This window comes from Astyanax mexicanus, chromosome 20 (assembly GCF_023375975.1).
Source record: "Astyanax mexicanus isolate ESR-SI-001 chromosome 20, AstMex3_surface, whole genome shotgun sequence".
Classification (NCBI taxonomy): Eukaryota; Metazoa; Chordata; class Actinopteri; order Characiformes; family Acestrorhamphidae; genus Astyanax; species Astyanax mexicanus.
In genome coordinates, this window is record NC_064427.1 from 23,601,679 (window position 1) to 23,629,558 (window position 27,880).

Here is a 27,880-nt window from a genome sequence, read left to right on the forward strand (position 1 = left end):
ATTTTGAGGCCCTATTTGTTTCTCCTTTGTTGAATGGCGGAGGGATACGCTGCTTGTTTGCTTTGATGGGGCTGTGCAGCCGTATCTAACCCACTTTGCGATTCGGCTCTCAGCGCATCTCTCTCTCTCTGTGCTTCGGTTACGAAGCAAACAGATGGACAGACGGACGGCCGCGTCGACAAACCACAGCCTGCGGCCTGGAATCCAAACGTCAACGAGGGAATGGCGAGTCTGGACGACCAATGGGGTACGCGGGCCGCTTTGCATAATTAATATTTGGATATACTGACGGCAGATGCTGACCAATGTATTCTAAGTAGAAGCGCGTTGGCTGAGATTTTGACCAATAGCAGCACGAAGGCGGGACTAGAGGCGGGACTGAGGGCGGGCCTGTATCGCGTTGAGTGCGTTAAGGTTCGGTTGTCCATATGAGAGAGGCCACCGTCGTCTGCTGCTGTAATTTGGCTACAGAGAGAAAGAAAAATACAGTTTAAATCGATTTTTAGAGCCTGGAGGACGGAGATAAACGCCAGGTTTTGGTGTGGAGGGTCCGTACACATTTTTGGGGTGTGCATAAAGCCGGCGGCTCATCCTGAAGGTGAGTTTTATTGCTGTAAAAATAGGTGAAAATAGGAGCTGCTCCGCGAACACGTCTCTAACCTGTTTATTTTTCTGTCAAACAAAGTGGCGAAGCCTCCGAGCTTAACTTAGCGGTTTTTTGAGCTGAACACACATACACACACCTCCTTAATCACTAAAACCGCCACCTCTCCAGCACCATCACCTCTCCGCGGTTACAGATACTGCTAAAAGATGCTTGAACAGTGCTGTGTTTTTGTGTAACCGTGGCCGGCTCCATCTGCATTCACACTCTGGGTTTGTTCTCGTTTGTAGCCGCTAGCCTCAGCCTCTCGCCCCGGGACTCGCTCGCTCGGACGGGGCTTTTCATGCAGCCATAAAACAACATCTCCTCTCCACATTTTCCATCAGTCCTGCTGCCCGAGGTAAGTGCTGGACGCACACAGAAGCCTTTAAAAACCATTTATTAATATCTCCTCTTTGTAAAGAGCAGCTTCTGTAGGCCCTGGCCTGTTTTTCTGTGGATGGGTAACGTTAGCTAAGTAAGTTAGGTTAGCTAACCTAAGCTACGTGTTTTTTCATAGACTGCTGGCAACGTGTGGACCGGTTTATCGGTGTAGTTTAAATCTTGATTTCAATAAAAAAACATTTAATTTAACATTTAATTTAATAATGCTTATGCATTTACTAAACACACTAATACACATTTAAGTATTTGCCTAAACTAACTACTAATTAATAACTGACACTAGTTATGATAGTAGGGGTGGGTGATATGGCTCATATATCATCATGATACTCATTGGGATATACCAAAACACTGAAATAAAAAAAAAAATATTTCAGGAATACACTACTGCAAAAAAAAAACAAAAACAAACAAGATTTCTACTAACGAGGCACTCAACATATCTTAGATATACAGCTCTGGAAAAGAATGAGACCACTTAAAAAGTATGAGTTTCTTTGATTTTACCAAATTAAAAATGATCAAAAGGAAGATGGATGATCACAAGCCATCAAACCAAGCTGAACTGCTTGAATTGTTGCACCAGGAGTGGCATAAAGTTATCCAAAAGCAGTGTGTAAGGTTGAGGAGCGGAGATACATGAAACTGTGATGAAAAAAAAACAGGCTAATTCCACCAAGTATTAACTTCTATACTTTTAGAACTTTATAATTTGAACTTGTTTGAACATTATTTGAAGTCTGAAAGCACTGCATCTTATTTTTATTTAGAATATGGGAGAAATGTTGTCTGTAGTTTATAGAATAAAACAATGATTATTTTACTCAAACATATATACGTATAAATAGGTAAATCAGAGAAACTGATTCAGAAACTGAAGTGGTTTCTTACTTTTTCCAGAACTGTATAATGACTTACCAACTTCAAGATCGAATAATTAATATGGATCAATCACATATCTAGTCTATTTACTTAGTGCAGAAATATATATAATTTTTTCTTGTTTCATAAAAAATGTTATTCGTTCACTGCATCCCTGTTTATTTTTTTACCCTGTTTACTTGTAGGGCCTCAGTTAATATTTTCTGACTGAGGCTGAAATAGAACATTTTGAAGCACCACTGCATTACTTTTTTTTTAGAATAATGTGTTTTATATCGTTTCTGCAACTGTCAGAACACAGTTGTAACAAAAGTAAGTTTTATTATACCATGATGTTTTTGATGCAAAAATTGAAATCAGAATATTGAGAAGATTTCATTTTTCCTAAAATTCTGTTTGTGAAATGCAGAAATAATAATAAACAATTAAAAGTATATACATTTTTATATCCAATATTTATCAAATTTGGCCTCAAACTCTCAAAATTTAACTGATAAAAGTTACACTGACCTTTATGACAAGACACCACAGCAAATATTGTAAATTAAATAAACAGGGATGCACTAACCAAAATCTGCCCCTAAATCCCTAATTATAAACAATTGAACTGCCCCAGTTAAATACTATTTCTTTTCTTGTGTCACGTTTTCGTTTATTAATTTTATGTTTAAAAAATGAGGCACTATCTAGTTAGCTTAATATGTGGATAAACATTTGCATGCATTTTAAAAGCAGAAATCTGAACAGTGGATACAGTCTGGCTGAATTCAGTTCTTGTTTAAATGTATTAACATATCCGATTTTTTTTGTTGTTGCATAGATTAGAAAATACTCTTAACACCCATCATCGCTGTAAAAAGGTGCTTCTGAAGTGGAGAGCTCTGCACTTGTATTTGTGTCTTTCTATCAAGAAACTCCCCCTTTTTTCTTTAACAATTGGTTGTTGATACAAAGGAAATGAGCATATCTGGATGTTATGCAGAAGAGAGAGAACCTAGCAACTAACAGTATGCTTCTGTCAACATAGTGCAGTCGACAGTTTCAGTACTTCAGGTGGTGTTAGAATGCTAACTTTTAACAAAAATCTACACACAGATAGAAAGTGCAGAAAAATAATAAATTTAATGTGTAATTCAGACACTTTCAGACTACTGTAAAGAAAAAAGCCAAAACATTTCTTTAACTAGTCTATAATAAAGAGTTTGTTCCTGCTACATCTTGCCATAAGCATCCAGCTGCTATCTAGTGTGGTGCTTTTATCTTCATATATCTTCAGTCTCCATCATGCTTAAATTTGGCACAGTTGTGTTCATACCCACAAACCCATACAGTAAGAGTTATAACAGAACGGTTAGTCATTTAACCACACTCTTTCTCACACTCTCTACTCACCAAATGAGCTGTGTAAAGAGATTAATTAGCGATCAGGCTCTCCAAGAACTCATCAGCTCCATGGACTTTAGTCCTGAAACTCTAGAGGCATTTAATACTGAAATCTGGCTCTAATGCTTAAATACACTGTTCTGAGGTAAATGCAAGTCACTTTAGCTGGTGGTGGGCAGTATGACAAAATAAAATAATGTAGGCATGAAATATGGCACTTGCAGTATATACAATGGATACAATACACTAGAATCACTGGAATACAGTATATTTACAGAACACTTCATTTCTCTTGAATGTGGTAAGCTAAGACAGAAGCTTGAATACAGTATCTTAAATAAAACTGCGAGGGTAAATACGATTAAACATGATCTTGAACTAGTTAGGGACTAGTGTGAGGACTAATCAAACATTTTAGTCGGAGTCTATTCTCTAAGTATGAACTGTTTAGAATATTCAGTAAGGCACCCTTTGACACAGGTGTGGGATATGTTAAAAAACAATCAATATAGAAAACTTTATTTTCAATCTGTAGTGGCAGATTAAAAAATGCTATTCAAATACAGAGATTTTTTTATATTCATAAATTTGCTTAATTTCATCCAGTTGCTCAAGAAATAGTTATGCATTTTTTATTTTTTATTTTAATGAAATGTGCAGTTGATTGGTGTTTTATCATATCCACCAAATGCTTAGTAGAGCATACTGTTTGTTTATTGAAAAATCACAGTTTATCCTAATACAAAGAAATATTGTTGTATTGCCCACTTCTACTGTGACAATTTATTTATTCACAATAACAGTAAAATATTATCATATTGCCCAGCCTTATTATGAATCTACTTTAATATTCATGTTTCTCTTCTATATTCAAAACCTTCTGATGAATTAATGAAGTGTTTTCAGTTTTAAACATGTCTATGTTGGGATGGGGGTGGAAACTGCGTGTTTGAATGCTAGTGCTTTGTTATTTCTGCTTATATCCACTAATTTTTCCATTTATTTTGTCTCCAGCAATGTTTTTGCTGGTCATTTGGAAGGCATTCTTTCTTCATTGTGGCTCGTTTCCTCTATGATAAATAAGCTTATGGCAGCAAGGGCCCTCTCTGGGAATTGGCCATTTTGTAAAGCTAACGCAATAGCCCTGGATTCCTAATGTTTACTTCCACTTCCTCATGTTCACAATCGCCCTTTACTGGGCCGTGAGCTCAGAGGACATCACTGTCACTACAGCCTGCAACAAGAGAGTCCACAGAGTCTCTAATACTAATGCTGTGATGCTCCTCTTCTCTCAGAGTGGAACCAATTTTCAAATGAAAGTGGGAACGCTGTGAAATGAAAAGACTTGCATGCATGTGTTCCTCTCTCTTTGAATCAAATATTGAGCTTTTGGCTTGCATTATCACTAATCTGCTCTGTGGTCGAGTTTGTGCCCCCAAGAAACTGTGCCTCTTGTTTTGTTTACTGCTGTGCAGTTTCATTAGTTTCCGTACTAAACTTCTACCAGTGTTGTTAGTTAGAAACATTTTACCCTATTTACCAACATCCTTTACACTTTTTAATCGTTTTTAAGTCTTAAAAAGGTATGTCATGTTTTTTTTTTTAACATTTATAATGTTTGATCCTATTGTCTTTGTTAATTTAAACATATCCCAAATAAAGACCAATTGTGCTTTTGCATAGGGCTGAGCGATATGGTAAGAATTGTCACAATAAAAAAAAAAACTAGATCTAATGATTGTTGATTTAAAATATTAATCCGATATCAACATGGACAGGCTACAAGCTGCAAAGAATGCACAATACTGGTGTTGGTACCTGCGTACTGTGCACTGTAATAAACATCAGTTAGTAATTGATACTGAAAATAATAGATTACATTGAAGTATCAGAAAGATCATATAACTTTTACTATACATTTGTGTTGAGGTATAAATTAACATCTTAATTATTGCCCAGTCATACTTCTGCATCCAATCTATGCATAGCCACTTCTCTCGCATTTCTGCCTTTACAGTGTAACTGCAGAGTGATGCAGACACGTCAGTTCACAAGTATAAACACCCACAACGTGATAACAAGTACGACTTTTTGTGGAATAGCCCACTTTCATTCACCCCCAGCATTCTGAAATACAGCACTTTTAGCTGATGCGTCCCACTATGCTAGTGATGGGGCGTAGCGTTGCTCATGCAAAGAAATGGCTATTTTTACACCATTAACAAGATCAAAGTAGCCTTCCATTTAGTCTTGATAAGTTAAGTGATGAGCATAAATAAATCGGTAGGATATTAGCAATATTTTAATTTTTATTGAAATAATTTTGCAATCTGTTCCCCACTCCTACATAGTCTTTCGTGCTTGTCAGTCAACTTAATGTAACTTAATTTCAAGATGGCGGCACCTGGAGAGCTACCTGAAGTGTGGAGCTACTTTGTGTTTGTAAATGATGTAAAAGTAGCTATTTCTATCTTTAGCATTGTTAAACTGTTTGGAGCTTTGTATAAAAGGTGCTGTTTTTCAAAAATTCTGAGGTGAGCTAAGTTTGGCTATTTGACAAAAGTCTATATTTGTTATCATGTTTCACTACAACCAAAGTCCATTACACACCGGATTTCTCCTTTCAAGAACACTGACCCAACTGTACTTTTCATTACAAAGAGCATAATTAGTCTCAATTTAATAAGATGATTATGATCAAAAGCTGAACATAAATCCCTGTGCAATGCATAGAAAAAAAAACTATAAAGAATCTGCAACTGCTGATGTCTTTTTACATATATAGTGATAAATCATCTTACCCATATCACCATATTACCCAGCTCTATGTGAAAGTTGCCTTATGTGACACCACTAACCCTCTTTATTTGTCTGAACGGTGTTCACAAAGCATGTAAATCTGTACCAGCATTCTCTATGGCATCTCTCTTGGAGGGGCGTACTTCGGGGTGCGGGAACAGTCTGGAGGTTCTTCTCTAATCCTGTTTGAGCCTGTGTTTTGCACGGTCTGTCATCAGACTTTTTGATTTTTGTTTTTCTTCACTCAGGTAACCCCTTCGCCCCCTCCCTTCCCTGTTCCATCTCCTAAGCGCCTCTTCCCGCCCCCTCTACCCCTCCCCCCGACTAACGCTCCCTCAGAACCCTAGCCCAGTGGCCCTCTTCCTAAAACCCTGTTAGGAAAGCGGGTTTCTCGCCCCGTTTTCCAAGCCTCCCTCTGCTTCTTGCAACCAACCTGCCCAGGAGGGGGGTGATTGATTGATTAACTGACTGACCGCTCTCCCGAAACCCCGGCGATGTCCTCCATCCTGCCGTTCACCCCTCCGGTGGTGAAGCGCCTGCTGGGCTGGAAAAAGTCAGCCAGCGGCTCGGGCGGAGCGGGCGGGGGCGGAGAGCAGAACGGCCAGGAGGAGAAATGGTGCGAGAAGGCCGTGAAGAGCCTGGTGAAGAAGCTGAAGAAGACTGGCCAGCTGGACGAGCTGGAGAAGGCCATCACCACACAGAACTTAAACACCAAGTGTGTGACCATCCCCAGGTATGCCAGCGCCGCCGAAAACGCCATCTCCACGTATAAACACACATGCAAAACACCTTTTCATGCCTTCACACACCTTTCCAAGCCTTGCTTTCTGCCCTCTGCTATCATGCAGTTTTTATGTTTACTCATAGCTATCCAAACATTCTCCCAATGTGCTTTAAAACAAAAGGAAATTTGAAGTTTAAATTGGACATGTATTCAACTCGATTTGTAGCAAACAGGCGCATTACTGCCTTACTACTTAATCCTTAATCTTTAATCGATTGGTGAGGGTGCACCTACCACATTAGCAGCATTGCTTTATTTGATTTTTTTTAATTGTCTGTGCCAACCATCCACGCTGTGTTCAGTTCAAGTCTGTCAGTTTGACTTTGCTTGTTTATTCTTGTACCTTTCTCATTTCACCTCATCTGCACTCGAATGCCCAGTCATCGTGTCCAACCTTAACAGCCTTCCTGCTTCTGCATTGATTGATATTAACCTATCTAGAGAGTGTAAAGACTGTGTAGTCTTGGAGCTTTTAGACTCAACAAATGGAAACCTTGTGTTTCGCAAAAAGAACAGCGCTTTATCATCGGAAAGTTTTATCATCAGGACTAAGACAGTCAAGAAGGATATAAAGCACCTTATTGACCTTACCGACATATCATACCTTCTGCATAATTCATACATTGAAAGTGTGTGCCTTATGATCTCATGTATCTCTTTTGGTTCTTAAGTTAAAAGAAATATAATCCAGTACCTTATGAAAATAATAAAATTATCAGCAAAAAACTTTACAGTTTGCTTTCTTAAGTGAAAAATGTATGGCCAATCAGTGCTCTACAAGGTTTACACATCACATTTTGTTACCTACTCTGCTTACTTGGAACCGCAAGCAAGCAAGTACTTAAAATTCCCAGTTTCAGGGTTTACATTGAAATTCTACATTGAGCATTTCAGCCTAATCTGCTTTTTGAACGAGTTACAATACATGGTCAGAACAGAGGATATTAGCACATATACTCCTAAAATTATGTCTTATTAATAAAAAAATAGAATGCAAAAAAGTGGGATAGCGACAATTTAAAACAGAAAATCTTCGTTTTAAAATCTTCTAATGTTCATCACACATTATAAATCTTCAGCACTGGTTAATCCTGAAGACATGCAATCTCTGAACAAGCAGTATTACCATCTTTTAGAAAGCCTTTCATCAGCCTAAACAGCGAAGATGACCCATGTCTGCTGATTAAGGTGCTTTAAACTCAGTGACCCTCTCTCTTCCCTTGAGTTGTTCCAGAGAGATTTCACAGGGTGGGAAAGTTTCTTAGCAGAGCTGTTTTTTTCTGCTCTAATCAGTCCACTAACCTTGGAGATTGGTGGGAATGGTTGAAGACATCATTGTCTACTCTGATTCTCATGTTTTGTAATAACTGTCTCAAATACCTTCCAACATAGACTGCCCCCATAACTTTTGCCAACCCCTACTTTTACAAATGCAGATGATCCTAGTTTTTTGTTTAGAAATGTGATGAGTGAGTAGGGCTGGGTGATTTGGTACAAATATTGCATCACGGTGTTTGAAGAAATTTCCTCAACATAGGATATAGATAATTAAGTTTACACAAATACGCAGTGCAATGGTAGCTTTAGATTCTTAAAAATACACAAATAAAATCCTACAGTTATTTAAGTATAATGATTTTGTTTTAAAATGCGCTTAAAATGTTTTTAAACCACTTATTCACAGTATTATCAGATGTGTATCATTTTATCACTAAGAAAGGAGCATATCATTTTAACGCAATAGAATTATAGGATTTTACTGTTACATTTGTAGTTTAATTGGAATTTATTGAAGTTTGTTTTGGCTAATTTAGATTTTTTAAAATGAATAATGGGTTTCTCCAAAAAAACACAGATATGAAAAATATATATATATATTTTTGTAACTTCTTAGTAACTTTTAGTTTTTCTTAAAGTAGAAGTATTGTGATTTTATGTTTTGCGAAACTTTTAAAACTCTGAATCAATTTTTAATTAACAATTACCGGTACCTGTTTTAGGTGATTAAAGGTACATCAAACTATTAATAAATCACAAAGAAATGGCATGAGGTACCAATATACATAAAAAAAAAATAGGTGTCAGATAGCGGTTCATTTTGTATTATGCTTTATTTCTGCACTTCAGATTCCCTAAAAAATATAATAGCAGTTTATTACCTTGCTTACAATATTGCAATCTATCGCAATAAATTGAATTGTTAAGATACTGGAATCTGCATAAGCTTTTATGGATGTTTTTTTAATGGGTAGAAGTTTAGATATATTAAAAGGGAAAATCAGGATAACTGGATAGGGTTGTGTAAGATTGGGTGCCATCAGTATTCTTTTACTTAACATGCTGGCATGCACATACTCGGCTAAACGCTGCACGTCTGAGGTGTATCGCAGTCGTGTGCACTTATTCATTGTTTTTGTTTGCCTTTTTTCAAGGAAAACAAACCCTTATCTGTGCTAATGTGGCTTCCGGTTGAAGCTCCTGGCAGTGCTCACTATCTGCCCAGGTCCTTTGAGAAGAAGCACTGATAGTGTATCTGCGGACATGCCTTCAGCGAGTGCAGAGATGCAGGGAACGCTTTTCTTCTGCCGGCTCTTGCAGCCAGAGCGATGGATGGGGTTGCGTTTCTGAAGCTTATTGATTGTAACATTAGCACTCTGTTGTCTGGCTGCCTCTGTGTGGTGGTATTAAGGCCCCCGTTTTCATCCACTTGGATAAATCCGCTGAGAAAGGAGACTGTACATGCACGTATAATTCCATCAATTACTGATGAAGGGGGGCATAATGGCCTTCAGGTCAGTATTTACGTAGAGCAGATGACATTATCTTCTCAGCAGACAGGATATCACATCAGCCCGTTTTGAGAGGGGGGCGGGGGTCTGAGCAATGACAAAAAGCAGATTACTGATACAGGTTAGAGGAAACTGGTTGTCATAAAACCTTCTGTCTGACTGCAGACAGTAGCCATCTGTAAGTGTAGAAATCTGAGTGCTTTATTATTTTAAGTCGTGATGATTTTAGGTTGGATACTATATGGATATTGTTTTGATCTTGCCACATGTAAAAAGTGTCCAAGCGCAAATTAGTGTGGTTTACTTATAAATTGTTATTAATGCTTTTCATTATTTTATTTTAACACAAGTTTTCACTGAATTAAGCTATTTTAGATGATTTAGCTTTTTACATTTAGAAAATTCTTAGTGATTGATTAAAATAAATAATATTGACCAAAGCCAAACCAAATTAAACATGTATGAAGGCCAGATACTGCAGCTTTTTGCATTTTTTTTATTTCACCATTGAATTAAATTAGACAGTTCACAGACTTACAAAACTATGATTTAAAAATATTTACTGATCAGTGCTGTTCTAGTTACACTGTTTTGGTAGTCGTTCTTCAATAGATCTATTCTAATCATACATTCATTTAAGCAGTGCAATTTTACTCATAAATGTACCTCAGTAGAGCTATTCTAATCATATATTCACTTAAGCAATGCAGTTTGTTAATAAAAATCTCAGTAAAGCCATTCTAATGTTTACATAAGCAATGCAATTTTAGTTATATATTTACCTCAGTAGAGCTATTCTAATCATACATTTACTTAAGCAGTGCAGTTTGTTAAATACTTCAGTAGATCTATTTTAATCATACATTTAGTTAAGCAATCGAATATTAATCGTAAATGCACCGAAATACCGCTATTCTAATCGTACATTTACTTAAGCAGTGCAATTTTAGTCATAAATTTGCTTTAGAAAATTTTGAGAAATAGAGAAAGTTAGCCATTCTTTTGGCAGGTAAACATATTTACAGTTTGTGAAGAGGTAGGAAACTAAATAAACTGATTTAGTTTTAAAGGTGTTGCTTAATGTGTTATTTTGATTAATTTATGCAAGTACAGTATACAAAATAAGTTAAATCTGTATTTATATTATCTATATTAATTCTGTAATCTATTTGGTTGAATATTTCCGCCATATGCTTTTGTTCGGCGCATCGATTTTAGCATTAGACGTTAGACATCTCTCAGCCCCCAAACATCATTATTCTTTAACAAGGAACAATAGATTCTGTAGACTAGGAACCCTTTACTGAACTACTCGGTTTACACCTGCCTCTTACAGGATTATGAAAATGATAACTTGGCATACATTTAGAGGACGCAACCTGAAAAGGAGACCTATCAGGAGCAGCGTTGCTCGTTTTCAGCCATCATACCCTGAGATTACAGGCTGGGGACATATGCTTCTCTGTGATGCAGTGGGACGCCCCTCTGGTTTAATCTCATGTGGGATCAGTTCTGAGACTCGGGCACAGTTAGAGTTTCACAGAGAAGTTTTTCTGCCTGAGATAACATGGACACAGTCTTTTGTAGATAACTTATCCTTTCCAGAGAGGAACTATTGATCTAGAAGACAACTTCTTCTCTTTCAGGCTCTGGCCTGGCTGTGATAAGCGTGTGGAGATGGGTTTTGGAGTGGCTTTGGTCTCTTGAGACAATGGGCTGCTAGCAGATGGGTTCTCAGTGGTTGGGCTTGGGGTCTCCTGCACTCCAGGGAACTGGGGTTAATACCCCCAGAAAGTGTGTCACCAGTCTGCATCAGACACTCGCTGACTGTGGTGCTTCTGAAGCAGGCTAAAGTACTGAATGTAACTTTTAAGAATGCAGTACTTATTTAGTTTTTTTTATATTATATTTTATATTATATGATGTATTACTAGAATTAGGGCTGTTCAGTATCAACATACAGCTCTGGAAAAAATTGAGACCATCATGGTTTCTGAATCAGTTTCTCTGATTTTTGCTATTTATCGGTATATGTTTGAGTAAAATGAACATTGTTGTTTTATTCTATAAATTACATACAACATTTCTTCCAAATTTTAAATAAAAATATTGTCATTTAGAGCATTTATTTGCAGAAAATGAGAAATAGCTGAAACAACAAAAAAGATGCAGAGCTTTCAGACCTCAAATAATGCAAAGAAAACAAGTTCATATTCATAAAGTTTAAGAGTTCAGAAATCAATAATTGTTGGAATAACCCTGTTTTTTTAATCACAGTTTTCATGCTTCTTGGCATGTTCTCCTTCACCAGTCTTACACACTACTTTTGGATAACTTTATGCCACTTCTGGTACAAACATTCAAGCAGTTCAGCTTGGTTTGATATTTCAGAGGTTTTTAATTTGGTAAAATCAAAGAAATTCATCATTTTTAAGTGGTCTCTTATTTTGTTCCAGAGCTGTATATTGTGATAAATGTTTTAATGTTTTATTTACAGCATCTGACAAATAATAAATAATTAAACTTTTTACATAGCACTTTTAAAAAGTATAATGCAGCTCAAAGTGCTTTACAACATCAGGTAATTACAATTGTTAACAATAAAAGAAAAAAAAAAAACTAAAACCAGTAAAGAAGAAAGCAAATATGAGAAGATAGTAGTACTAAAAATTATTATTATTATTTAAAAATAAAAAACGTGGTTGAAAATAAAGTAGACAGCATAAAGATATGAAATAAGTATAAAAAGGCAAGAAAAAACATGCATAACTAGAGCTAAAAACTTTTTCATTAAAATAGTTTTTTTTAAAGCTAGTAATAGTGGGTGTGTTTTGTCAAATATTGGCACAAGTAGAAATGTATCATATTGATTAAAAATAAGAAATATATTGTTATGCAGAAGTCTTATAAAGCCTCCGCTGTTGCTCCTCCCAGATGTGAGTGTTCTGTTTTCAGAGTACAGAGAGCTTTTTAAGTCACTATAGTGTGAGTGTAATAAATGGCTATTGTTATCGTGGTGGTCACCGTTTATTAATCGAGAATAATAGCATGAGCACGCTTGATTTAACATGTATTCATTTCAGGTTATGCATTAGCAGCTGGTCTGTAGGTTTAGTAATTGTTCTTTGCAGGGTTTTGTATTGTGCTGAACAGCTCCGTGTTTGTTTAAGGAAAGTGTTGAGAAATTTAGCAAGAGCTCGTATGTTGAAACGAAGCCCCTTCCCCTAACTCTGCTAGTTTCACTTAGTTTAAACAAGGGTAGTTTCACTTCTTTCCTGGCCGTTATTTTTAATTTTGCCATTTGCCATTTTTGCTATCACCATCAACTTCAGCACTGCTGTAAAACGCAGTAAATATTGCCAGCACACAAGTTCTTTTTCATTCCGTAAACAAAAGAACTGTTCTTTGTTTAAAATTTACAATAATACAATATTTTTTTATTTATTATTTTTTTCATAGCATTTGTTTGCAAAATAGTTTGATGCTATTGCCTGCTGCTTTATACAACTCTGGAAAAAAAATTAAGACCACTTCAGTTTCTAATTTTGCTATTTATAGGTATATGTTTGTGTAAAATGAACCTTATTGTTTTATTCTATAACCTGTAGACAGCATTTCTCCCAAATTCCGAATCAATACTTGTCATTTAGAGCATTTATTTGCAGAAAATTAGAAATGGCTGAAATAAAGATTCAGAGCTTTCAGACCTCAAATAACACAAAGAAAACAAGTTCATATTCATAAAGTTTTAAAAGTTCCGAAATCAATATTTGGTGGAATAACCCTGTTTTTTAATTATAGTTTTCATGCATCTTGGCATGTTCTCCTCTACCAGTCTTACACACTGCTTTTGGATAACTTCTGGTGCAAAAATTTAAGCAGTTCAGCTTGGTTTGATGGCTTGTGATCATCTATCTTCCTATTTATTATTGGTTTTCAGACAGAAAAACAAAAACCTTTCTGGGTGAAAAGCACTGCTGGTGTAATTCAACCCTTATTGTAATGCTTAAAAATAGGTTAAAGTAGTAGTCTAATCTAAAGAAACCAGTTGCTGAGTGATTAGTGAGAGGCTCTTTGCCCCAGTGTGATGTTTAGCCCTGTATTGCATAGCCTGCAGAAGTGACACTTGCAGAAACTACATCCGCTGTGTGTCTGCTTCCTTCAGCGTGCACATTCTTACACATTCAACAGTATCGGTATCAGATTAAGCACTTTAAGAAACATTGATGAACTTTATTACCTGAAATTCTGAAGTAAACATTTTTCTAATCTCTAATTTCAAAAGTTTCCAAAAGAATTTTCCACATGAATAGTTGTTTAAGTGGATTGCAATTTAGGGTGTACTCACACTAGGCCCGGTTGGGTTGAATCGTGCCGGAGCACGGTTCGGCCCCCTCCCCACTCCCCCGCAGGCCTGCACTCACACTGCGCTAAACGATCCGTGCTCGAGCACGCTTTCGTCAACAGGTGACTTTTGTTTTGAAGAACAGTATGCGCGCGCAAAACAATGGAGTTCAGGATTGTACTGTTGTTTTTGTTTCTCTGGAGTCGTTTTGGGCGTGCAAATACGCAACTGAACCAGAGATTCATTGATTGTGCAACACAACGATTTACTGCTAATCGTGCTGCACGTGTAAGAAGGTTTTTACACAAGCAGCAGACGTCCAGGGAGAAATTTGCAGCTTTACTCGCGTACTACAATTCACGTTCATCAGTAAGGTAGACGTACTTGCTGTATACATAAATAGTGACCAAAGGAGCGAAACATAAAACTCAAGTAATAATAAAATGTGTCACTGACGTCATCTTGATCCGTGCCTGGGCACGGTTTGCGCTCACACTGCATCTGTACCGTGCCCGGGTCCAAGTGAACCGTGCTCGGGCCCACCTCTCCAAGCGGGCCCGGGCACGGTTCAGCGTACCGTGCCCGGGCACGGTTCGGAGCGATCACACTACCCAAACGAACCGTGCTTTGGGAGGTAACCGTGCCCGTGCACGGTTCGGATTGCCTAGTGTGAGTACACCCTTAATCTCCAGGCATGGAGCTCAGAACATTTCCTATAAAAGAAATAACCCTTCTTTCAATTCTTAAATTCTGAGGTAAATTCTCTCATTGTTAAATTTTTCATTTTATATTCCTTTCAAAAAGTTGTTCAGGGCTTTGTGTGTCTTTTACTGACTGATAATATTTAAATGCAATGTGGAAATGTGGTGTTTTATTACTAGAAATAGATCACATTGTTTTCAACTCATGAATGTCCTGTGTTGCATGTTTAAATGTTGAAAACTGTCATTCACTCACTCTCAATTTTTCTGCCATTTATAACATATTTATAACAGCTGTTTTATAATACACTGCAATGTCAAAAAGTACATTTGTGAGTTTGTCCTGTTCTTTTGCTCATCTCACTGTTTATCTCACTGTTCTGTCACTGTGATCTCACTGTTGAATGTGGTTTGTCCATTTGCGTGGCTTCTTTTATTTGAGGTGGACTGCACTGTAGCCTCCAGACCCGGAGCGCAGAACATCTCCAATAAAAGAAATAACACTTTTTATATCCCACCGTGGTACATCATCTTGGTATTTTTGAATGATTCATGCCCCATGTTTATCATTTTTTGTTTGTTTGTGTTTTTTTTTTTTTTTTTTCTTTTGTTTGTTTTTCTTTCTTTTTACTTTTCTGTGCACAGCAATTGCTCTGAAATTTGGGGACTGAGTACACCAAATACGATAGAACAGTGGGATACCTCAGGCCTATACAACTACCCTGACCAAACCAGGTGACTATCCTCTCCTGTCATTGTGCTGCACTCACCCGTGCTGTGGGATCCGGTCCACGCCGGCTCGGAGAGAGAGAGAGCGCAGAGGCCTTACTCTTCTCCTTCTCCAGGGGCTGTGCATTTCACTTTTTAAAAATTTTAGGCCATTCTAACTGATTTTAAGTAAAGAATTTAACATTTCTGGACATGCTACGCTAGTATTAGCAGAATTAAACTTGTTCAGTTTAATGTTCAGCACATTTTTTCCTCATTCATACAAATCACAGTAATTTTACCATTATAAAACAGTAAACATGCTTTCTAGTTTGGTTTGTTACTTCATGTCGGGCCGATTTTAAGCCTAAACCAGCTCTCTTCCCTCTCTCCGTCCATGTTCTCCTTCCTCCTTCGACCATTCGGCACGTTCTCTCTCTCGCTCTCCTCCTTTTTTTTCTCTATACCTCTCTATATCTCTCTGTATTTCTTTCTCTCTTTCTTTCTTGCTGTGTCTCTGCCTCTCCCTCTCTCCTCTCGTCTGCTCTGCTCTCCTCTCCTGTGTGTGCCTGGGTTAGATCCCTGGACGGCCGTCTGCAGGTGTCCCACCGTAAGGGGCTGCCTCATGTCATCTACTGTCGTCTGTGGCGATGGCCGGACCTGCACAGCCACCACGAGCTGCGCGCCATCGACACCTGCGAGTACGCCTTCAACCTCAAGAAGGACGAGGTGTGCGTCAACCCCTACCACTACCAGCGGGTGGAGACACCAGGTGCAGACAAATATGCTTTAATATGTGAAATTGCTCCTTACAGCAGCTATTAGGATTCAGAGTTCAAAGCAGAGTGTTTGCTCCAGCCAGACTCTTAAATATCAAAAGATTTACACTGGCCATCTAAAGTCTGGGGATAAAATCTTGGCTTTTATTAAATGTATTGAAGGCCAAGAGGAAAAGTGCTGTATGTAAGTAAGTAGTTTGGACAGTTCTTGTTGAAAAAAAACCTCAAACCTTGGCACCCTCAAACATTTTTTTTATTTATAAAAGTTTCATAGGTAAGACATTAAAGAGCATTTGACCCCTGTTTCTAAAACTCAAACTCTCAAACTGACTTATTTATATCATACCTATTTAATAATGCAGAAATTCTGAAAATGCATTGGATTTCCCCTTTAACCAGAATAGGGATGCACCAACTGGCTATAGTTTGTATGGTTCTCGCTTATTCAAGTAATATATATTTTTTATATCATTTATCTAACAAAGTTTTTAGATAAATTATTAATTTATAGTTTTTTTTCGTAAGTATGCTTCATATTGAAAAAAAGGAACATTTTGTCTTTAATTTATTATTGTCTTTTGAATTATCTTCTCTTAAAACACTTAAACACCAGATTCAAAATACTTCTTAAGTAACCATTTTATTTTTAGGGTAATGTGTGTAGTTAAGGTAAACAAGGTAGTCCAATATAATAATTAAAATCACAACTTTTAAAGAAATGGAGAAAGTAAAAATATAAAACGGCCCTGTTTTTAACACACATTACATAGTGGTGATAGTGAGCTTTTTGGAACACTGTTTTCTTTAAATACTGGGCACATTACGCATATAAACAATTTTCCTTAATTGATGTTAAATAAAACATTAATACACAGCATTTGTTTGTTTATTTATTTATCTATTTATAGATGTATTTATTTTTAACACATGGCTATAAAGTGTGCAAGACATCCCCAGACTTTTGATTAGTTTAGAGATGTATTTTGTTACTTCAGTACTTTGTCTCTGGCTCTTCTCTAACATACTGATTTTTAATGGTTGCCCTTGTAGTTCTTCCCCCTGTTCTAGTGCCAAGACACACTGAGATTCTGACTGAACTGCCTCCTCTGGATGATTACACCCATAACATACCTGAAAACACCAACTTCCCCGCTGGGATCGAACCCCCCAACAACTATATACCAGGTAAATACAAACACACACCCAGCATGCATCATAATCATTTGTTGGTTATCTTTTACTGAAAATGTTTGTTTACTGTGCCCTCATGTTTACACATATCTCTCTCAGGATCACGCTCAGTATGTGTGTGTTAACTGATTTAGGAGGAGCTGCTGCATTGCAGAGTTGTTGTCCTTAGTGTTAATGTGTCTGTCTGTGTGTTATGTTGGTGATAGGGCTGTGCTGTATTGTGTCATACATGATAATGCTATCCTTTTTCAAAATGTTAAAAATGAAAACTGTATTGTGAGAATAGTGATATTCTTTAGATTTGCTATGCTATTTACTGTTCATTGTTGGTTGTGGGATTGTTTGCAGTTAATATGCATGCACTAAATATTCTGCAGATTTTTTCTTACATTATTATTAGTATTTTATACAATCAAAGTACAGAGTTGCTGTTGTTTACCCAATAGACAAGTTTACAGACTATTTTTGTTTTTGCTACTAAATTGGGATGGGTGATGTTCCAAAAAATAATATTATAATATTTTAGGGTACTTTTAACAATATTATACAATATTCTTACAATGATTCTTAAATATTCTTACAAAGTACTAAAATATATTGTATTAATATTGCAGCAAAATAAATGTTAGTTTGAATAATTTACCAGTTTAAAACATTTATTAGAAACAAAAGCTTCAAACCTTTGTCTGTTTCTCTTTCTGTTTTGTAACTTACCAAGACTCAAATTAAGAAGTAAATTTACCACACCACTAAAGTGCAGAATATTTTAGTGCATGCATGTAAACTTTAAAAAAAAGTTTGTTTTTAGGACAGAATACTGCTTTTATCACCAATATAGATCTTTTTCATTATTATAAAGTTTGAAGATATCTTGCACCATGTAATACAACACACCCCTACTCCTGAATACTAAATAATACTAAATAAAACATCTAAAGCATCTGTTTTGTTACATAGTAAAACAGTCAGTACCTTGGCTCTTCATTAACAATATCATTATCATAATAAAATACCCTAAATCATCATTGTATCAATACAGTACATTACACACCCCCAAAAGACACACAACTCTTGTCTAAAGCATACAATATGTTTCTTCTCCATCCGCAGAGACTCCTCCGCCGGGCTACATCAGCGAGGATGGAGAGACGAGTGACCAGCAGTTGAATCAAAGTATGGACACAGGTACATTCCCACGGTGGCCATCACTGCATGGGAATGGCAGTGCGTGTGTTGTAGCCAGTAAAGCACTTCATGCTCTTACTGCAGTAGTCCTCCTCCTTCTCCTCCTCAGCCCTCTGCTAGGCTCAGATATGTTGTATTTTATACTTTAATATTTAAAAATGAATATTGATGTCTATAAAAATCAATTAGAAATGAAAGTAGAAAGGAAGCCTGGGCTTATTTTTATCCCTGCGCTTCTTTGCTGTGTAGTCGTGCAGTTTGTCTTGAAATGTGTGGAGGTGTTAAAAATACATTTTGTGTTTTCTTGGCCAGGCTCTCCTGCTGAACTGTCGCCGAGCACACTCTCGCCCGTCAATCATGGCATGGGTAAGGGCGACCTGTTACATCATCTCCCAGCTTTCCTGAACCCACGCTGCTTTACCAGACGCTCTACTTCTGGGAGCTGTGTTCAGATTTGGCAGCCTTTATTACAGAATAACGAGGGGGGAAAATATGTAAATAAACATGGATCAAGCATAACATTATGACTACCACACAAATGCAGTGGACACAGACAGTGTTTAAGAACTCTTGCAGCACTGCTGTGTCTGTGGGTTGCTCTGTGTGTGTTCAAGTGGATCAAACATGCCAGTGCAGTCACTGCAGTTCTGAGAAAAATAATAACCCACCACCCAAATAATAGCTGCTCTGTGGTGGACTACGCTGTGGATCCTTTACATTGAAGAACAGGGTGAAAGGAAGATAATAATAAAGTATACAGAGAGAAAACAGTCTGTTGTCTGATTATTGATCTATAAAGGCCCATTACCATTTATTTTTGTACCCCTACCTTCTTTTGTAGCAGAGTTACAAGGGGAAGGGGTGAAATCTGATTAACTAGCTGGTTAACGAGTTAACTTTAGAGCGTTTTACATCTTTAGTTAGGAGGCAGGTGGTGCAGCAATGAATTATTATTGTCACTCTTAATTCCTCTGTAATGGGGAGCTAAAATTTAGCTTTTATTTACCATTGTTTCCCGATACATGTTTAATGCTGCAGCCTCTACCTTCTGTTGTATAATTTGAAGTGGAACTAAAAAGTTATCCAGGTACTAAAACAAATAAATAGCCTTTTTTAAAGAAAATAGCCTTGTTATGAAGATGAAAATTATCCTAAAACATTTAAAACTACACATTAAACTATAGTAATGATGGTGGTTATCATTTTTAAGAAGTAAAATATATAAAATTCGTGCATTTCTTTTTCTTTGCATTGCTCGTTCGTGCTGCCATTTTACCAGTGATTTATCATAGGCCTCTGTTTTAAGTGTGCATCTGAAAAATCTCCATATGTAGGGACATTTAGCCCTAACCCCTCCCTCTAACTCTCAGTCTTGTTACAGCCTAACAAGAATCAGGATTAGTAGGGCTAAGTGGTCAGGCCAAGGGGGGAAATGGGATTGTGTCCAAGTTTTCTATTTCAGGGGGTTTAAAAATTGGTTAAAGGGTGTAGAAACAGAGGTGTTTATAATAATATTATAAATAATCAGTGTATATATATATTTTTTCTAATTAATTTATCTGTGTTGTAGACCTCCAGCCGGTGACCTATTCGGAGCCTGCTTTCTGGTGCTCCATAGCTTACTACGAGCTGAACCAGCGGGTGGGGGAGACCTTCCACGCCTCACAGCCCTCCCTCACCGTGGACGGATTCACGGACCCCTCCAACTCAGAGCGCTTCTGCCTGGGCCTGCTGTCCAATGTCAACCGCAACGCCACCGTGGAGATGACCCGGAGACACATAGGTACACCTGGGATCTGTCAAACTCAGGCTGCACAATATAATAATTTGAGCATCGTCTGCAGTGTGCACAAGCGCAATAGTTACATCACAGGATATGCAATGTGTAGCCCTGTGATATTTGCAATGCAGAGAACACAGGGTTAAGGCTTAATATACAAAAATACAATTACAAATCTGAAAGAAATCCTGAATGAATATGAGAACAGATTTTCTAGGGCCCTGTGAAGGTCACATAAGTCAAATTAAACAATACATTTGCCACAATTTGCTTTGTCTAAAAGGGATTTTTTTTTTGTATGTTTAATTTTTTTATGGCATAACTACCAAAGGCAGATTTATATTTGATTTCTGCAGTATTTGGTACAGGTACTCCATTATCAATATCGTAACATTAAATTATTGAAAAATGTTCTTACTATATACTCTATGATGTGGTTATATCGCAGAATAACAAAATACAGCAATTTTTTCCAATGTCGTCAAACTGATAATTGATATCAGTAAACTATGAGAACCTCACAGACTGCAAGTGGTTGAAAACATGAACACACAAAAAAATGTGCCGTTTTTGTTGCTGTTTTTTTTTCATCAAAGAGATTAAAAGTGCTTCAAGCAATGTAACCTTTTCCGCAAAATAAATGTTGTACATGTTTAGCTTATTCAATTGACATCTTTCCATCTGTTTTCGTGCCTTGTGCAACTTGTGTATCATTTGGCTACCTGACCTCTCATACCTTTCTGATAAGGAAATTCTGTAGAAGCATTCCTTACAAACCAAAAATATATTCACTTGCTTGCACATGCACATGATATTTAAGCGATACATCAATATTCTGACACCAAACAAAGAGGGTGACCGTATAAGGTTGTCATAATGTGGTGATTTAAAAAAGAGGATGTGGTTTTAAATGGATGTAAAATTGTTCAATCATGAGTTTCTTTTGAGTTTTTTTTTTTTTTTCACAAAATGCTTCCAGAACAGACCTTTATAGCATTTAAGAGTCTTCAAAAAAAAAAAGTTCAACCATAGTTTAAAATCAACAGATCTTTGTCTGAGGGGTTTAGATAACTCTACCATTTTTACTTTATTAGATGTTTTAGTCAGGATTTTATTTGTTTATTTATTTTTTATTCTATATTATAAAAATAAACATGGAGTTATCAATGAGGGCTAAATTGATAGTGCTTTCTATTTTACAGAAAGTAGTATGTTCTTATGTAAAATATGAAGTAAAACTTCTGTTCATTGTCTGGATGTCTTATATAATAGTAATCAGACTGTAAAACAGAATTATCAAGAAATTCTGACGTGTTCGTTGTTGTTGTTGCTCACAGGCCGGGGAGTCAGGCTGTATTATATCGGTGGAGAAGTGTTTGCCGAGTGTCTGAGTGACAGTGCCATCTTTGTTCAAAGCCCCAACTGTAACCAGAGGTATGGCTGGCACCCTGCGACCGTCTGCAAAATCCCCCCAGGTAAGCTCCCTGTGTTCATGTCTACCTGCGTCTCAGTCCGGTCATTTAGCCTTAAATATTGTGTATCTGCTGTTGTAGAGTTTGAACTGATATTTGCTTTTGTGTGTGATAAAATCACCACTCTCTTAATTTGCACTTTTTTGTTTGGTATATTTTGATGTTCATTGCTTGCACTCCGTCAACAGTCTATTTTCACGCCTTCCGCCTGCAACATTTAAATAGCAACAGTGCTTATGAATATATTTTTGCTGATGAGTGTATTGATCTGAAAGTAAATAGGCGTGTAAAAACCTTGATATATCTATGTATCGCAATATTTTGTTTTGCAATACAGTATCGATACTTTAATTATTAGCTTATATGTAAAGAAGTGGTTCAATTTGGGTTGTGATTAAACACACAGTTCACAGTTCTGTTCTTTTTCTTTAAAAAAAAGTGTTTTTTTTTTTTTTTTTGTATTCAAATTTTATAGTTTATATATTTGTAATACTATAGGAAGTTGAAGCATTTGCAATATATCGTATTGTTTACAGTTTACAGTTAGCATCATTTGCAATATATTATATCGTAACCCCTGTATAGTAATGCATATCTTATCAGTAAGTTTTATTTAATAAGATTTATAAATATATAAAATCTAAAGTATGAACGCTGCAGGACCGGGTTTCTCTCTCTCAGCTCACAGTTCTATATAAAAATGATATTAACAGAGAGCTTCACATTTAAACACACTATCTTTAACCGTTTAGGATGTAATTATTTTTAGCCTCAGTTTAGCAGCAGGGACTCCACATCACACTAAATGTTGATGTTCACATGTGTGGGCTTCAAGATTTCCTGTACCAGAAACTGCTCGTCTGTTGGGCTGGCACTCGTGCAAATTCTCGATGCACTCATATGTGTGACTGCGCTTGTCATGCAGGTCACTGTGTGTGTGTGTGTTTAAATACATAATATGCATTTATGTATTATTATTTTTTTTCTTTCTCTTGCCCAAGGCCTACAATCCTCACATGCACACTTGCAGGTTATTTTTCAATTAAAAAACGATTAATCGTTCAGCCCTAGCATTTAGTATGTTTCTAGCATCATACAAAAACCTTGTATCTCCGTTTATTTTTTCATTTTTGGAATAATGTGACCCTGACAGTTGTTTTAATGGTGAATAGACCAATAAAAGGCTGCAGAATTAATTAAAATATATAGACTTTTTTAAATAAAATTAAGAAGGTACTTTCCTTCTTTAGAAAGTTTTATTTTAAAAATAAGTGTGTTTTGTGTGACCACGGTGTATGTTAAGTACTACTATTTAAATTCTGCTATCATATATGTGAACAATGTCCTTAATGTGCTTATTTATATGTAGATCAATGTATGTTTAATGTGGAAGTGTTGGACAAGTCTTGAAAAATGTCTAAACCTAAATTTAATGGTACATTTATGTTGAACACTGTTTTCTGTGTTTTTTTTTGTTCTTCAACCAGAGCTTTTTTACTTGTGTATTTATTTGTTAATGTTGGTTAGGTGATATTTTCAGGGACTACATTCTTATTTAAATGTAATTACTGCAGATGGAATAACATATCAGCCTAAAGTTTTTTATTTATTTATAGCACATCCAAAGCTTGTGGTTGTTCCCATAAGGGATAACTAGTCTGAGAGCTGCTGATTTAAGGACCTATAACTTGTAGAAACTTGTGAAAAGACCTGCCAATCCAGAGAGAGGGACACTAGGTGGTTTCGTCAGTTAGGAGCTGGGAATTTGATTGTAATCAGTGTTTTTGGAAAAGTAAACGATGAGGTCACAATCTGATTGAACCTGGTGACTAATTTAAAACTCATAGTGACCCCAGCCTGGATCTGCTCAGATGGTGAGATTTCATATCTCAATATGCTGCTGCTTCTTCCTGTTAGGTTGTAACCTGAAGATCTTCAACAACCAGGAATTTGCCGCCCTCTTGGCCCAGTCAGTGAACCAGGGCTTCGAGGCCGTTTATCAGCTGACCAGAATGTGTACCATTCGCATGAGCTTCGTCAAGGGATGGGGAGCCGAGTACAGGTAGGGACATGGATGTAATACTACTGATGATGATGATGATGATTATGATGAAGATGGCTCGGTAATACAGCCAACATTTTATAAAACAATATAATTCTGCCTTTGGTCTACAATATACAGCTCTGGAAAAAATTAGGAGACCACTTAAATTATTTTTTCTTATTTTGCTATTTATAGGTCTATATTTGAGTAAAATTAACAATGTTGTTTTATTCTAGAAACTATAGACAGTGTTTCTTACAAATTCCAAATAAATGAAATAACAAAAAGATGCAAAGCTTTCAGACCTCAAATAATGTAAAAAATAGTTCATATTTATAAAGTTTTAAGAGTTTAGAAATCAATATTTGTTGAAACCCTGATTTTTAATCACAGCTCCAGTATGGGGTGTATGCTGAAAGCAATCGCACATCATATTAAGAGTTCCGCTGTCCTATTTCTCCATTTACTACTGCTCCTTCTATCTGTACCACCTCCTCTTCTCCTTTCCTTGACTCCACCAACTTTTTCTGGGGTAGGAAAGAAGCAGGAGGAGCAAAAGTTTGTGGACGAAGCCTTGAAGTGGTTAGCCGTAATGCTAAAGGCTGGCCTCTGCAGCATTGGAGCAGTTAGCTGCACTGCTAATAGCTTTAGCAGTGTTGAAGCAAGTTTTAGTTGATTTTTTTGCTTTATTGTCCATGTCTGCACTGATGTTTTATAGATCGTGTGGTCATGACAATTTGCCTTGAAAACATGGAAAAGTCATGGAAATGTATTGGTTATGTTCAGGTCAGGCCTCAGCAGGTTCTGAGTGATATTAAAATACAGAAAATGTTTTGAAAATCATATTTTTATTGATATTGATTTTTCTGACATTTGTTTTATTTATATATGTATAGTTATTTTCCAGTCCTAATTGTCATACTAATTGTAAAAGTTACAGTTTAGTTTGGTTTGAAAATAAAGTGACCAGATTTTTACACAAGCTAATTCATGTTTTTTTTTTTTTTGTGTCAGACGGCAGACTGTGACGAGCACTCCGTGCTGGATTGAGTTGCACTTGAATGGCCCACTACAGTGGCTGGACAAGGTTCTGACCCAAATGGGCTCTCCCACTGTCCGCTGCTCCAGTATGTCCTAATCACCACGACGACCACCATGACGAAGACCCTCCTTTCCCAGAAAATGACAGATTTTACAATCACAACAAATGACAACTAGAAGAACAACAGACTTGCTATAATCCCCTTCTCTCATAGTTCTCTTTCTTTCTCTGTCTTTCTCTCTCTTTCTCTCACTGTCTTTCTAGCTCTCTTTCTTTCTGATGTTCTCACTGTTCGGAACTGAACATGGCACTTGCTGTCACATCAGCTTCATGCACCTTTGATTCTATCTTTATTTTTTCTCCCTAAATCCTCAATATTAAATGTATTAGTGGTAGAATTTGAAATGTATATTGATTTTTTTTTTCCTTATTATTTTTTTAATGAAGACCAGGGAAGGTGTGTCTGTAGTAGGGAAGTACCAGAAGGCAGTTGATAACTTGGCACAAAATGTTTCAAAGCATTCCCTCCCTCCCTTCGATGAAGTGACCACATGAACTTTTTGCCGTATTTTTTTTTTCCTTTAATTTTTCTTTTTTCGCTTAACAAAGAGCTTACTTTTGCTGGCAAAAAGTCCATATTCCTTAAGCTTAATATCATTGCTGAGACTAATCAACAAGATCAAAGTTTGACTGCATTTTGCCCCTCCCTTCCAGATTTGCCCCACCCCCCAAACCTTCAGTTTTTAAAAGTAAAAGCCAAAAGACACCTTATACATTAACGATTCACAATCGTCGTGCCCCAACAACCACTATAAAAGAATGTTGCCTTTGATTTGGAGTGTGCTGTTGTATGGCATGCTTCTTCTGAAATCTAACGTGAACAGATAGGAATGTTTAATAAAAAGGAAACCAAGCAAACTGTAACAAAATGAAGAAAAAAAAAAATAACGGACCAATATTTTCTTCTGTGTCTCTGTAGAAGCCTGTATTCGCCCCTCCCTGCTGCCGTTTTGTTCACTAGGTGAAATGATGCTCACTAGATCGCCGTGGAGTGCTTTTGGAGTCTGGTTTCCTTTTTCTTAGAAAACGGTTTCTTTCAGTATGAGCAAAAATATAATAAAAAATAAAATAAAAATGATCACACAATCCAAATCTTTCAAAAACAAACAAAAAAAATCCAACCTTTTAAGCTTTAAGTGTTAATAAAGTAGGTTATTCTTCACAATCACGAGATTTTTTTTCCTTTATCTTTCTTTTAGCTACTTTTTGTATTTTCATGTATTTTTATATATAAATATATTTAAAATCTTTAATGCTCTCTTCCTTTTTATTAGAATTGAATATTTTTTTAGATCATGCCCTCTTTTTAACAGAACATGGCTTCATAATGAAAATGTCCTACATCATACAAAAAGAAATGTTAGTAGAAATCTTTCACAAACAGTATCTCTTTATATTCTCCTCTGTTTCCAACTCGAGCTGTTGTCCGAACATCTTGCCCCGTAATATTTACCTGCCTATTGATTTTATTTTTTTAAATGCCTCAAGCATATTTAGGCTGTTTTTTTTTCCTGTTATGGTCGGGGGGAAACAAAACCCCTTACATTTATATATATATACATTTTATTTTTTTTTTTGGCTTCTGGACAAATGACACCTTGCCTGCCCTGGATGATTTTCCACAACCTCCAGTTTTTCTGTAGGAAAACAGCTACCTAATGTCAGATGTTGCAGAAACAGACATGGCAGTGTTCTATTTGCTTGCAATTGGGGGTTAAAAAAAGAAGAAAAAAGACAAAAGACTCTTAAAACGATTTGCTTCTTACAAAGGAGATTTGTGCAACTTTAGTGTGTGCTTGTTGTACAACTTACTAATGACTGTGATCTAGCTGTCTGCCTTTCTTTACTTGTTGTGACAGTGGCAAGATGTTTGAAATATCCATTCCCCTTCTCCCACCTTTTGTCTCTCTTTAGTTTCATTGATCTTATTACACTTGCGATTGTACTTAAAGTGCAACTAGTACGGAGAAGACGAGAAGAGGTCATGGCCTGTTTGAAACCTAAAAGCGGAGGCCATACAGACACTGGGGACATTCTGCTTGCCATTTTTGACTGGGTGTGGAAAGTATACCAAATAGAAGAACTGTTAAGTGGCCCAGACATATATGCATATACAGTATGTGTGTATATAATTTTATTTTACTTTTTATTTCTCTTTTTTTTTGGCAAAGCATTTTACAGTTGGTGAGCTTATTTTACCATTAGAGAGATGTATTGGTAGGACGTGAACGTTATCAGGCGATAAGCTTTTCAGGCGTGTTGCATATGCAGACTTCATAAATACACTAATAAAAAGTTTTAATTCTCATGAATATGATGTTGGACCTTTTTCTCTGTCTTTTATTTGCTGTGTGTGTGTGTGTGTGTGAGAAATGTTTCAATACACATTGCTTGAAATCTGCATCTCCATAAAAGTTGTGCAAAACACTGCACTGACTTTTTGCAAAACACCAGCAGATGACCTGTCTCTCCAAACCATCACTGATTGGTGAAAACTTCACACTAGACCTCAAGCAGTTTGGACTGTGTCTCTCTCCACTCTTCCTCCAGACTCTGCTCCCTTGATTTACAAATGAAATGCTTTAAAATTTACTGATGATCAGTGAAGGTTTGGAGAGACATGATATCTGCTGATGTTGATCCACTGTTTTTTATCAAGTCTAAAGTCAGTGCAGTGCAAAATCTTACAGCGCTTCATGCTTCCCTCTGCTGACAACTTTTCTAGAGATGCAGATTTCATTTTCCAGCAAGACTTGGCACACTGCCAAAAGCACCAATTGGTCTTATATAAAATTCTAATTTTATTCTTTGCCCCTGTCTGAATTCATAAATGACATTACATCTTAACTGAAACCTAATACTGCAAAAAAGGGAGCCCATGGGATATA

The 27,880-nt window shown here is 36.7% G+C and overlaps 1 protein-coding gene across 3 annotated transcripts; it reads left to right on the forward strand.

Moving 5' to 3' along the window:
* The first annotated feature begins 415 nt into the window (after positions 1-415).
* smad2 (SMAD family member 2) lies at positions 416-27,304 on the forward strand. 3 transcript variants are annotated; one of them, XM_007260822.4, is made up of 12 exons: positions 416-598; positions 895-1,004; positions 6,361-6,845; positions 15,377-15,466; positions 16,018-16,211; positions 17,269-17,403; positions 18,520-18,582; positions 18,907-18,960; positions 20,165-20,377; positions 21,712-21,849; positions 23,764-23,908; positions 24,905-27,304. In XM_007260822.4, exons 3-12 carry the CDS (start codon positions 6,607-6,609, stop codon positions 25,026-25,028), a joined length of 1,395 nt encoding a protein of 464 aa, XP_007260884.1. In that variant the 5' UTR covers positions 416-598; positions 895-1,004; positions 6,361-6,606; the 3' UTR covers positions 25,029-27,304. The 3 variants fall into 3 exon arrangements, with proteins under 3 accessions (XP_007260884.1, XP_049324516.1, XP_015464207.1); XM_015608721.3 differs by having other exon boundaries at positions 417-598; positions 18,520-18,594; XM_049468559.1 differs by lacking the exon at positions 15,377-15,466 and having other exon boundaries at positions 18,520-18,594.
* The last annotated feature ends 576 nt before the right edge of the window (positions 27,305-27,880 follow it).

Excerpts from the sequence above, each read along its gene's own strand:
- smad2 (XM_015608721.3), top strand. The coding sequence starts at position 6,607 with ATGTCCTCCATCCTGCCGTTCACCCCTCCGGTGGTGAAGCGCCTGCTG. Across the intron at positions 17,404-18,519 it reads CCCCAACAACTATATACCAG|AGACTCCTCCGCCGGGCTAC; the intron begins GTAAATACAAAC and ends CTCCATCCGCAG. Across the intron at positions 23,909-24,904 it reads GGATGGGGAGCCGAGTACAG|ACGGCAGACTGTGACGAGCA; the intron begins GTAGGGACATGG and ends TTTTTGTGTCAG.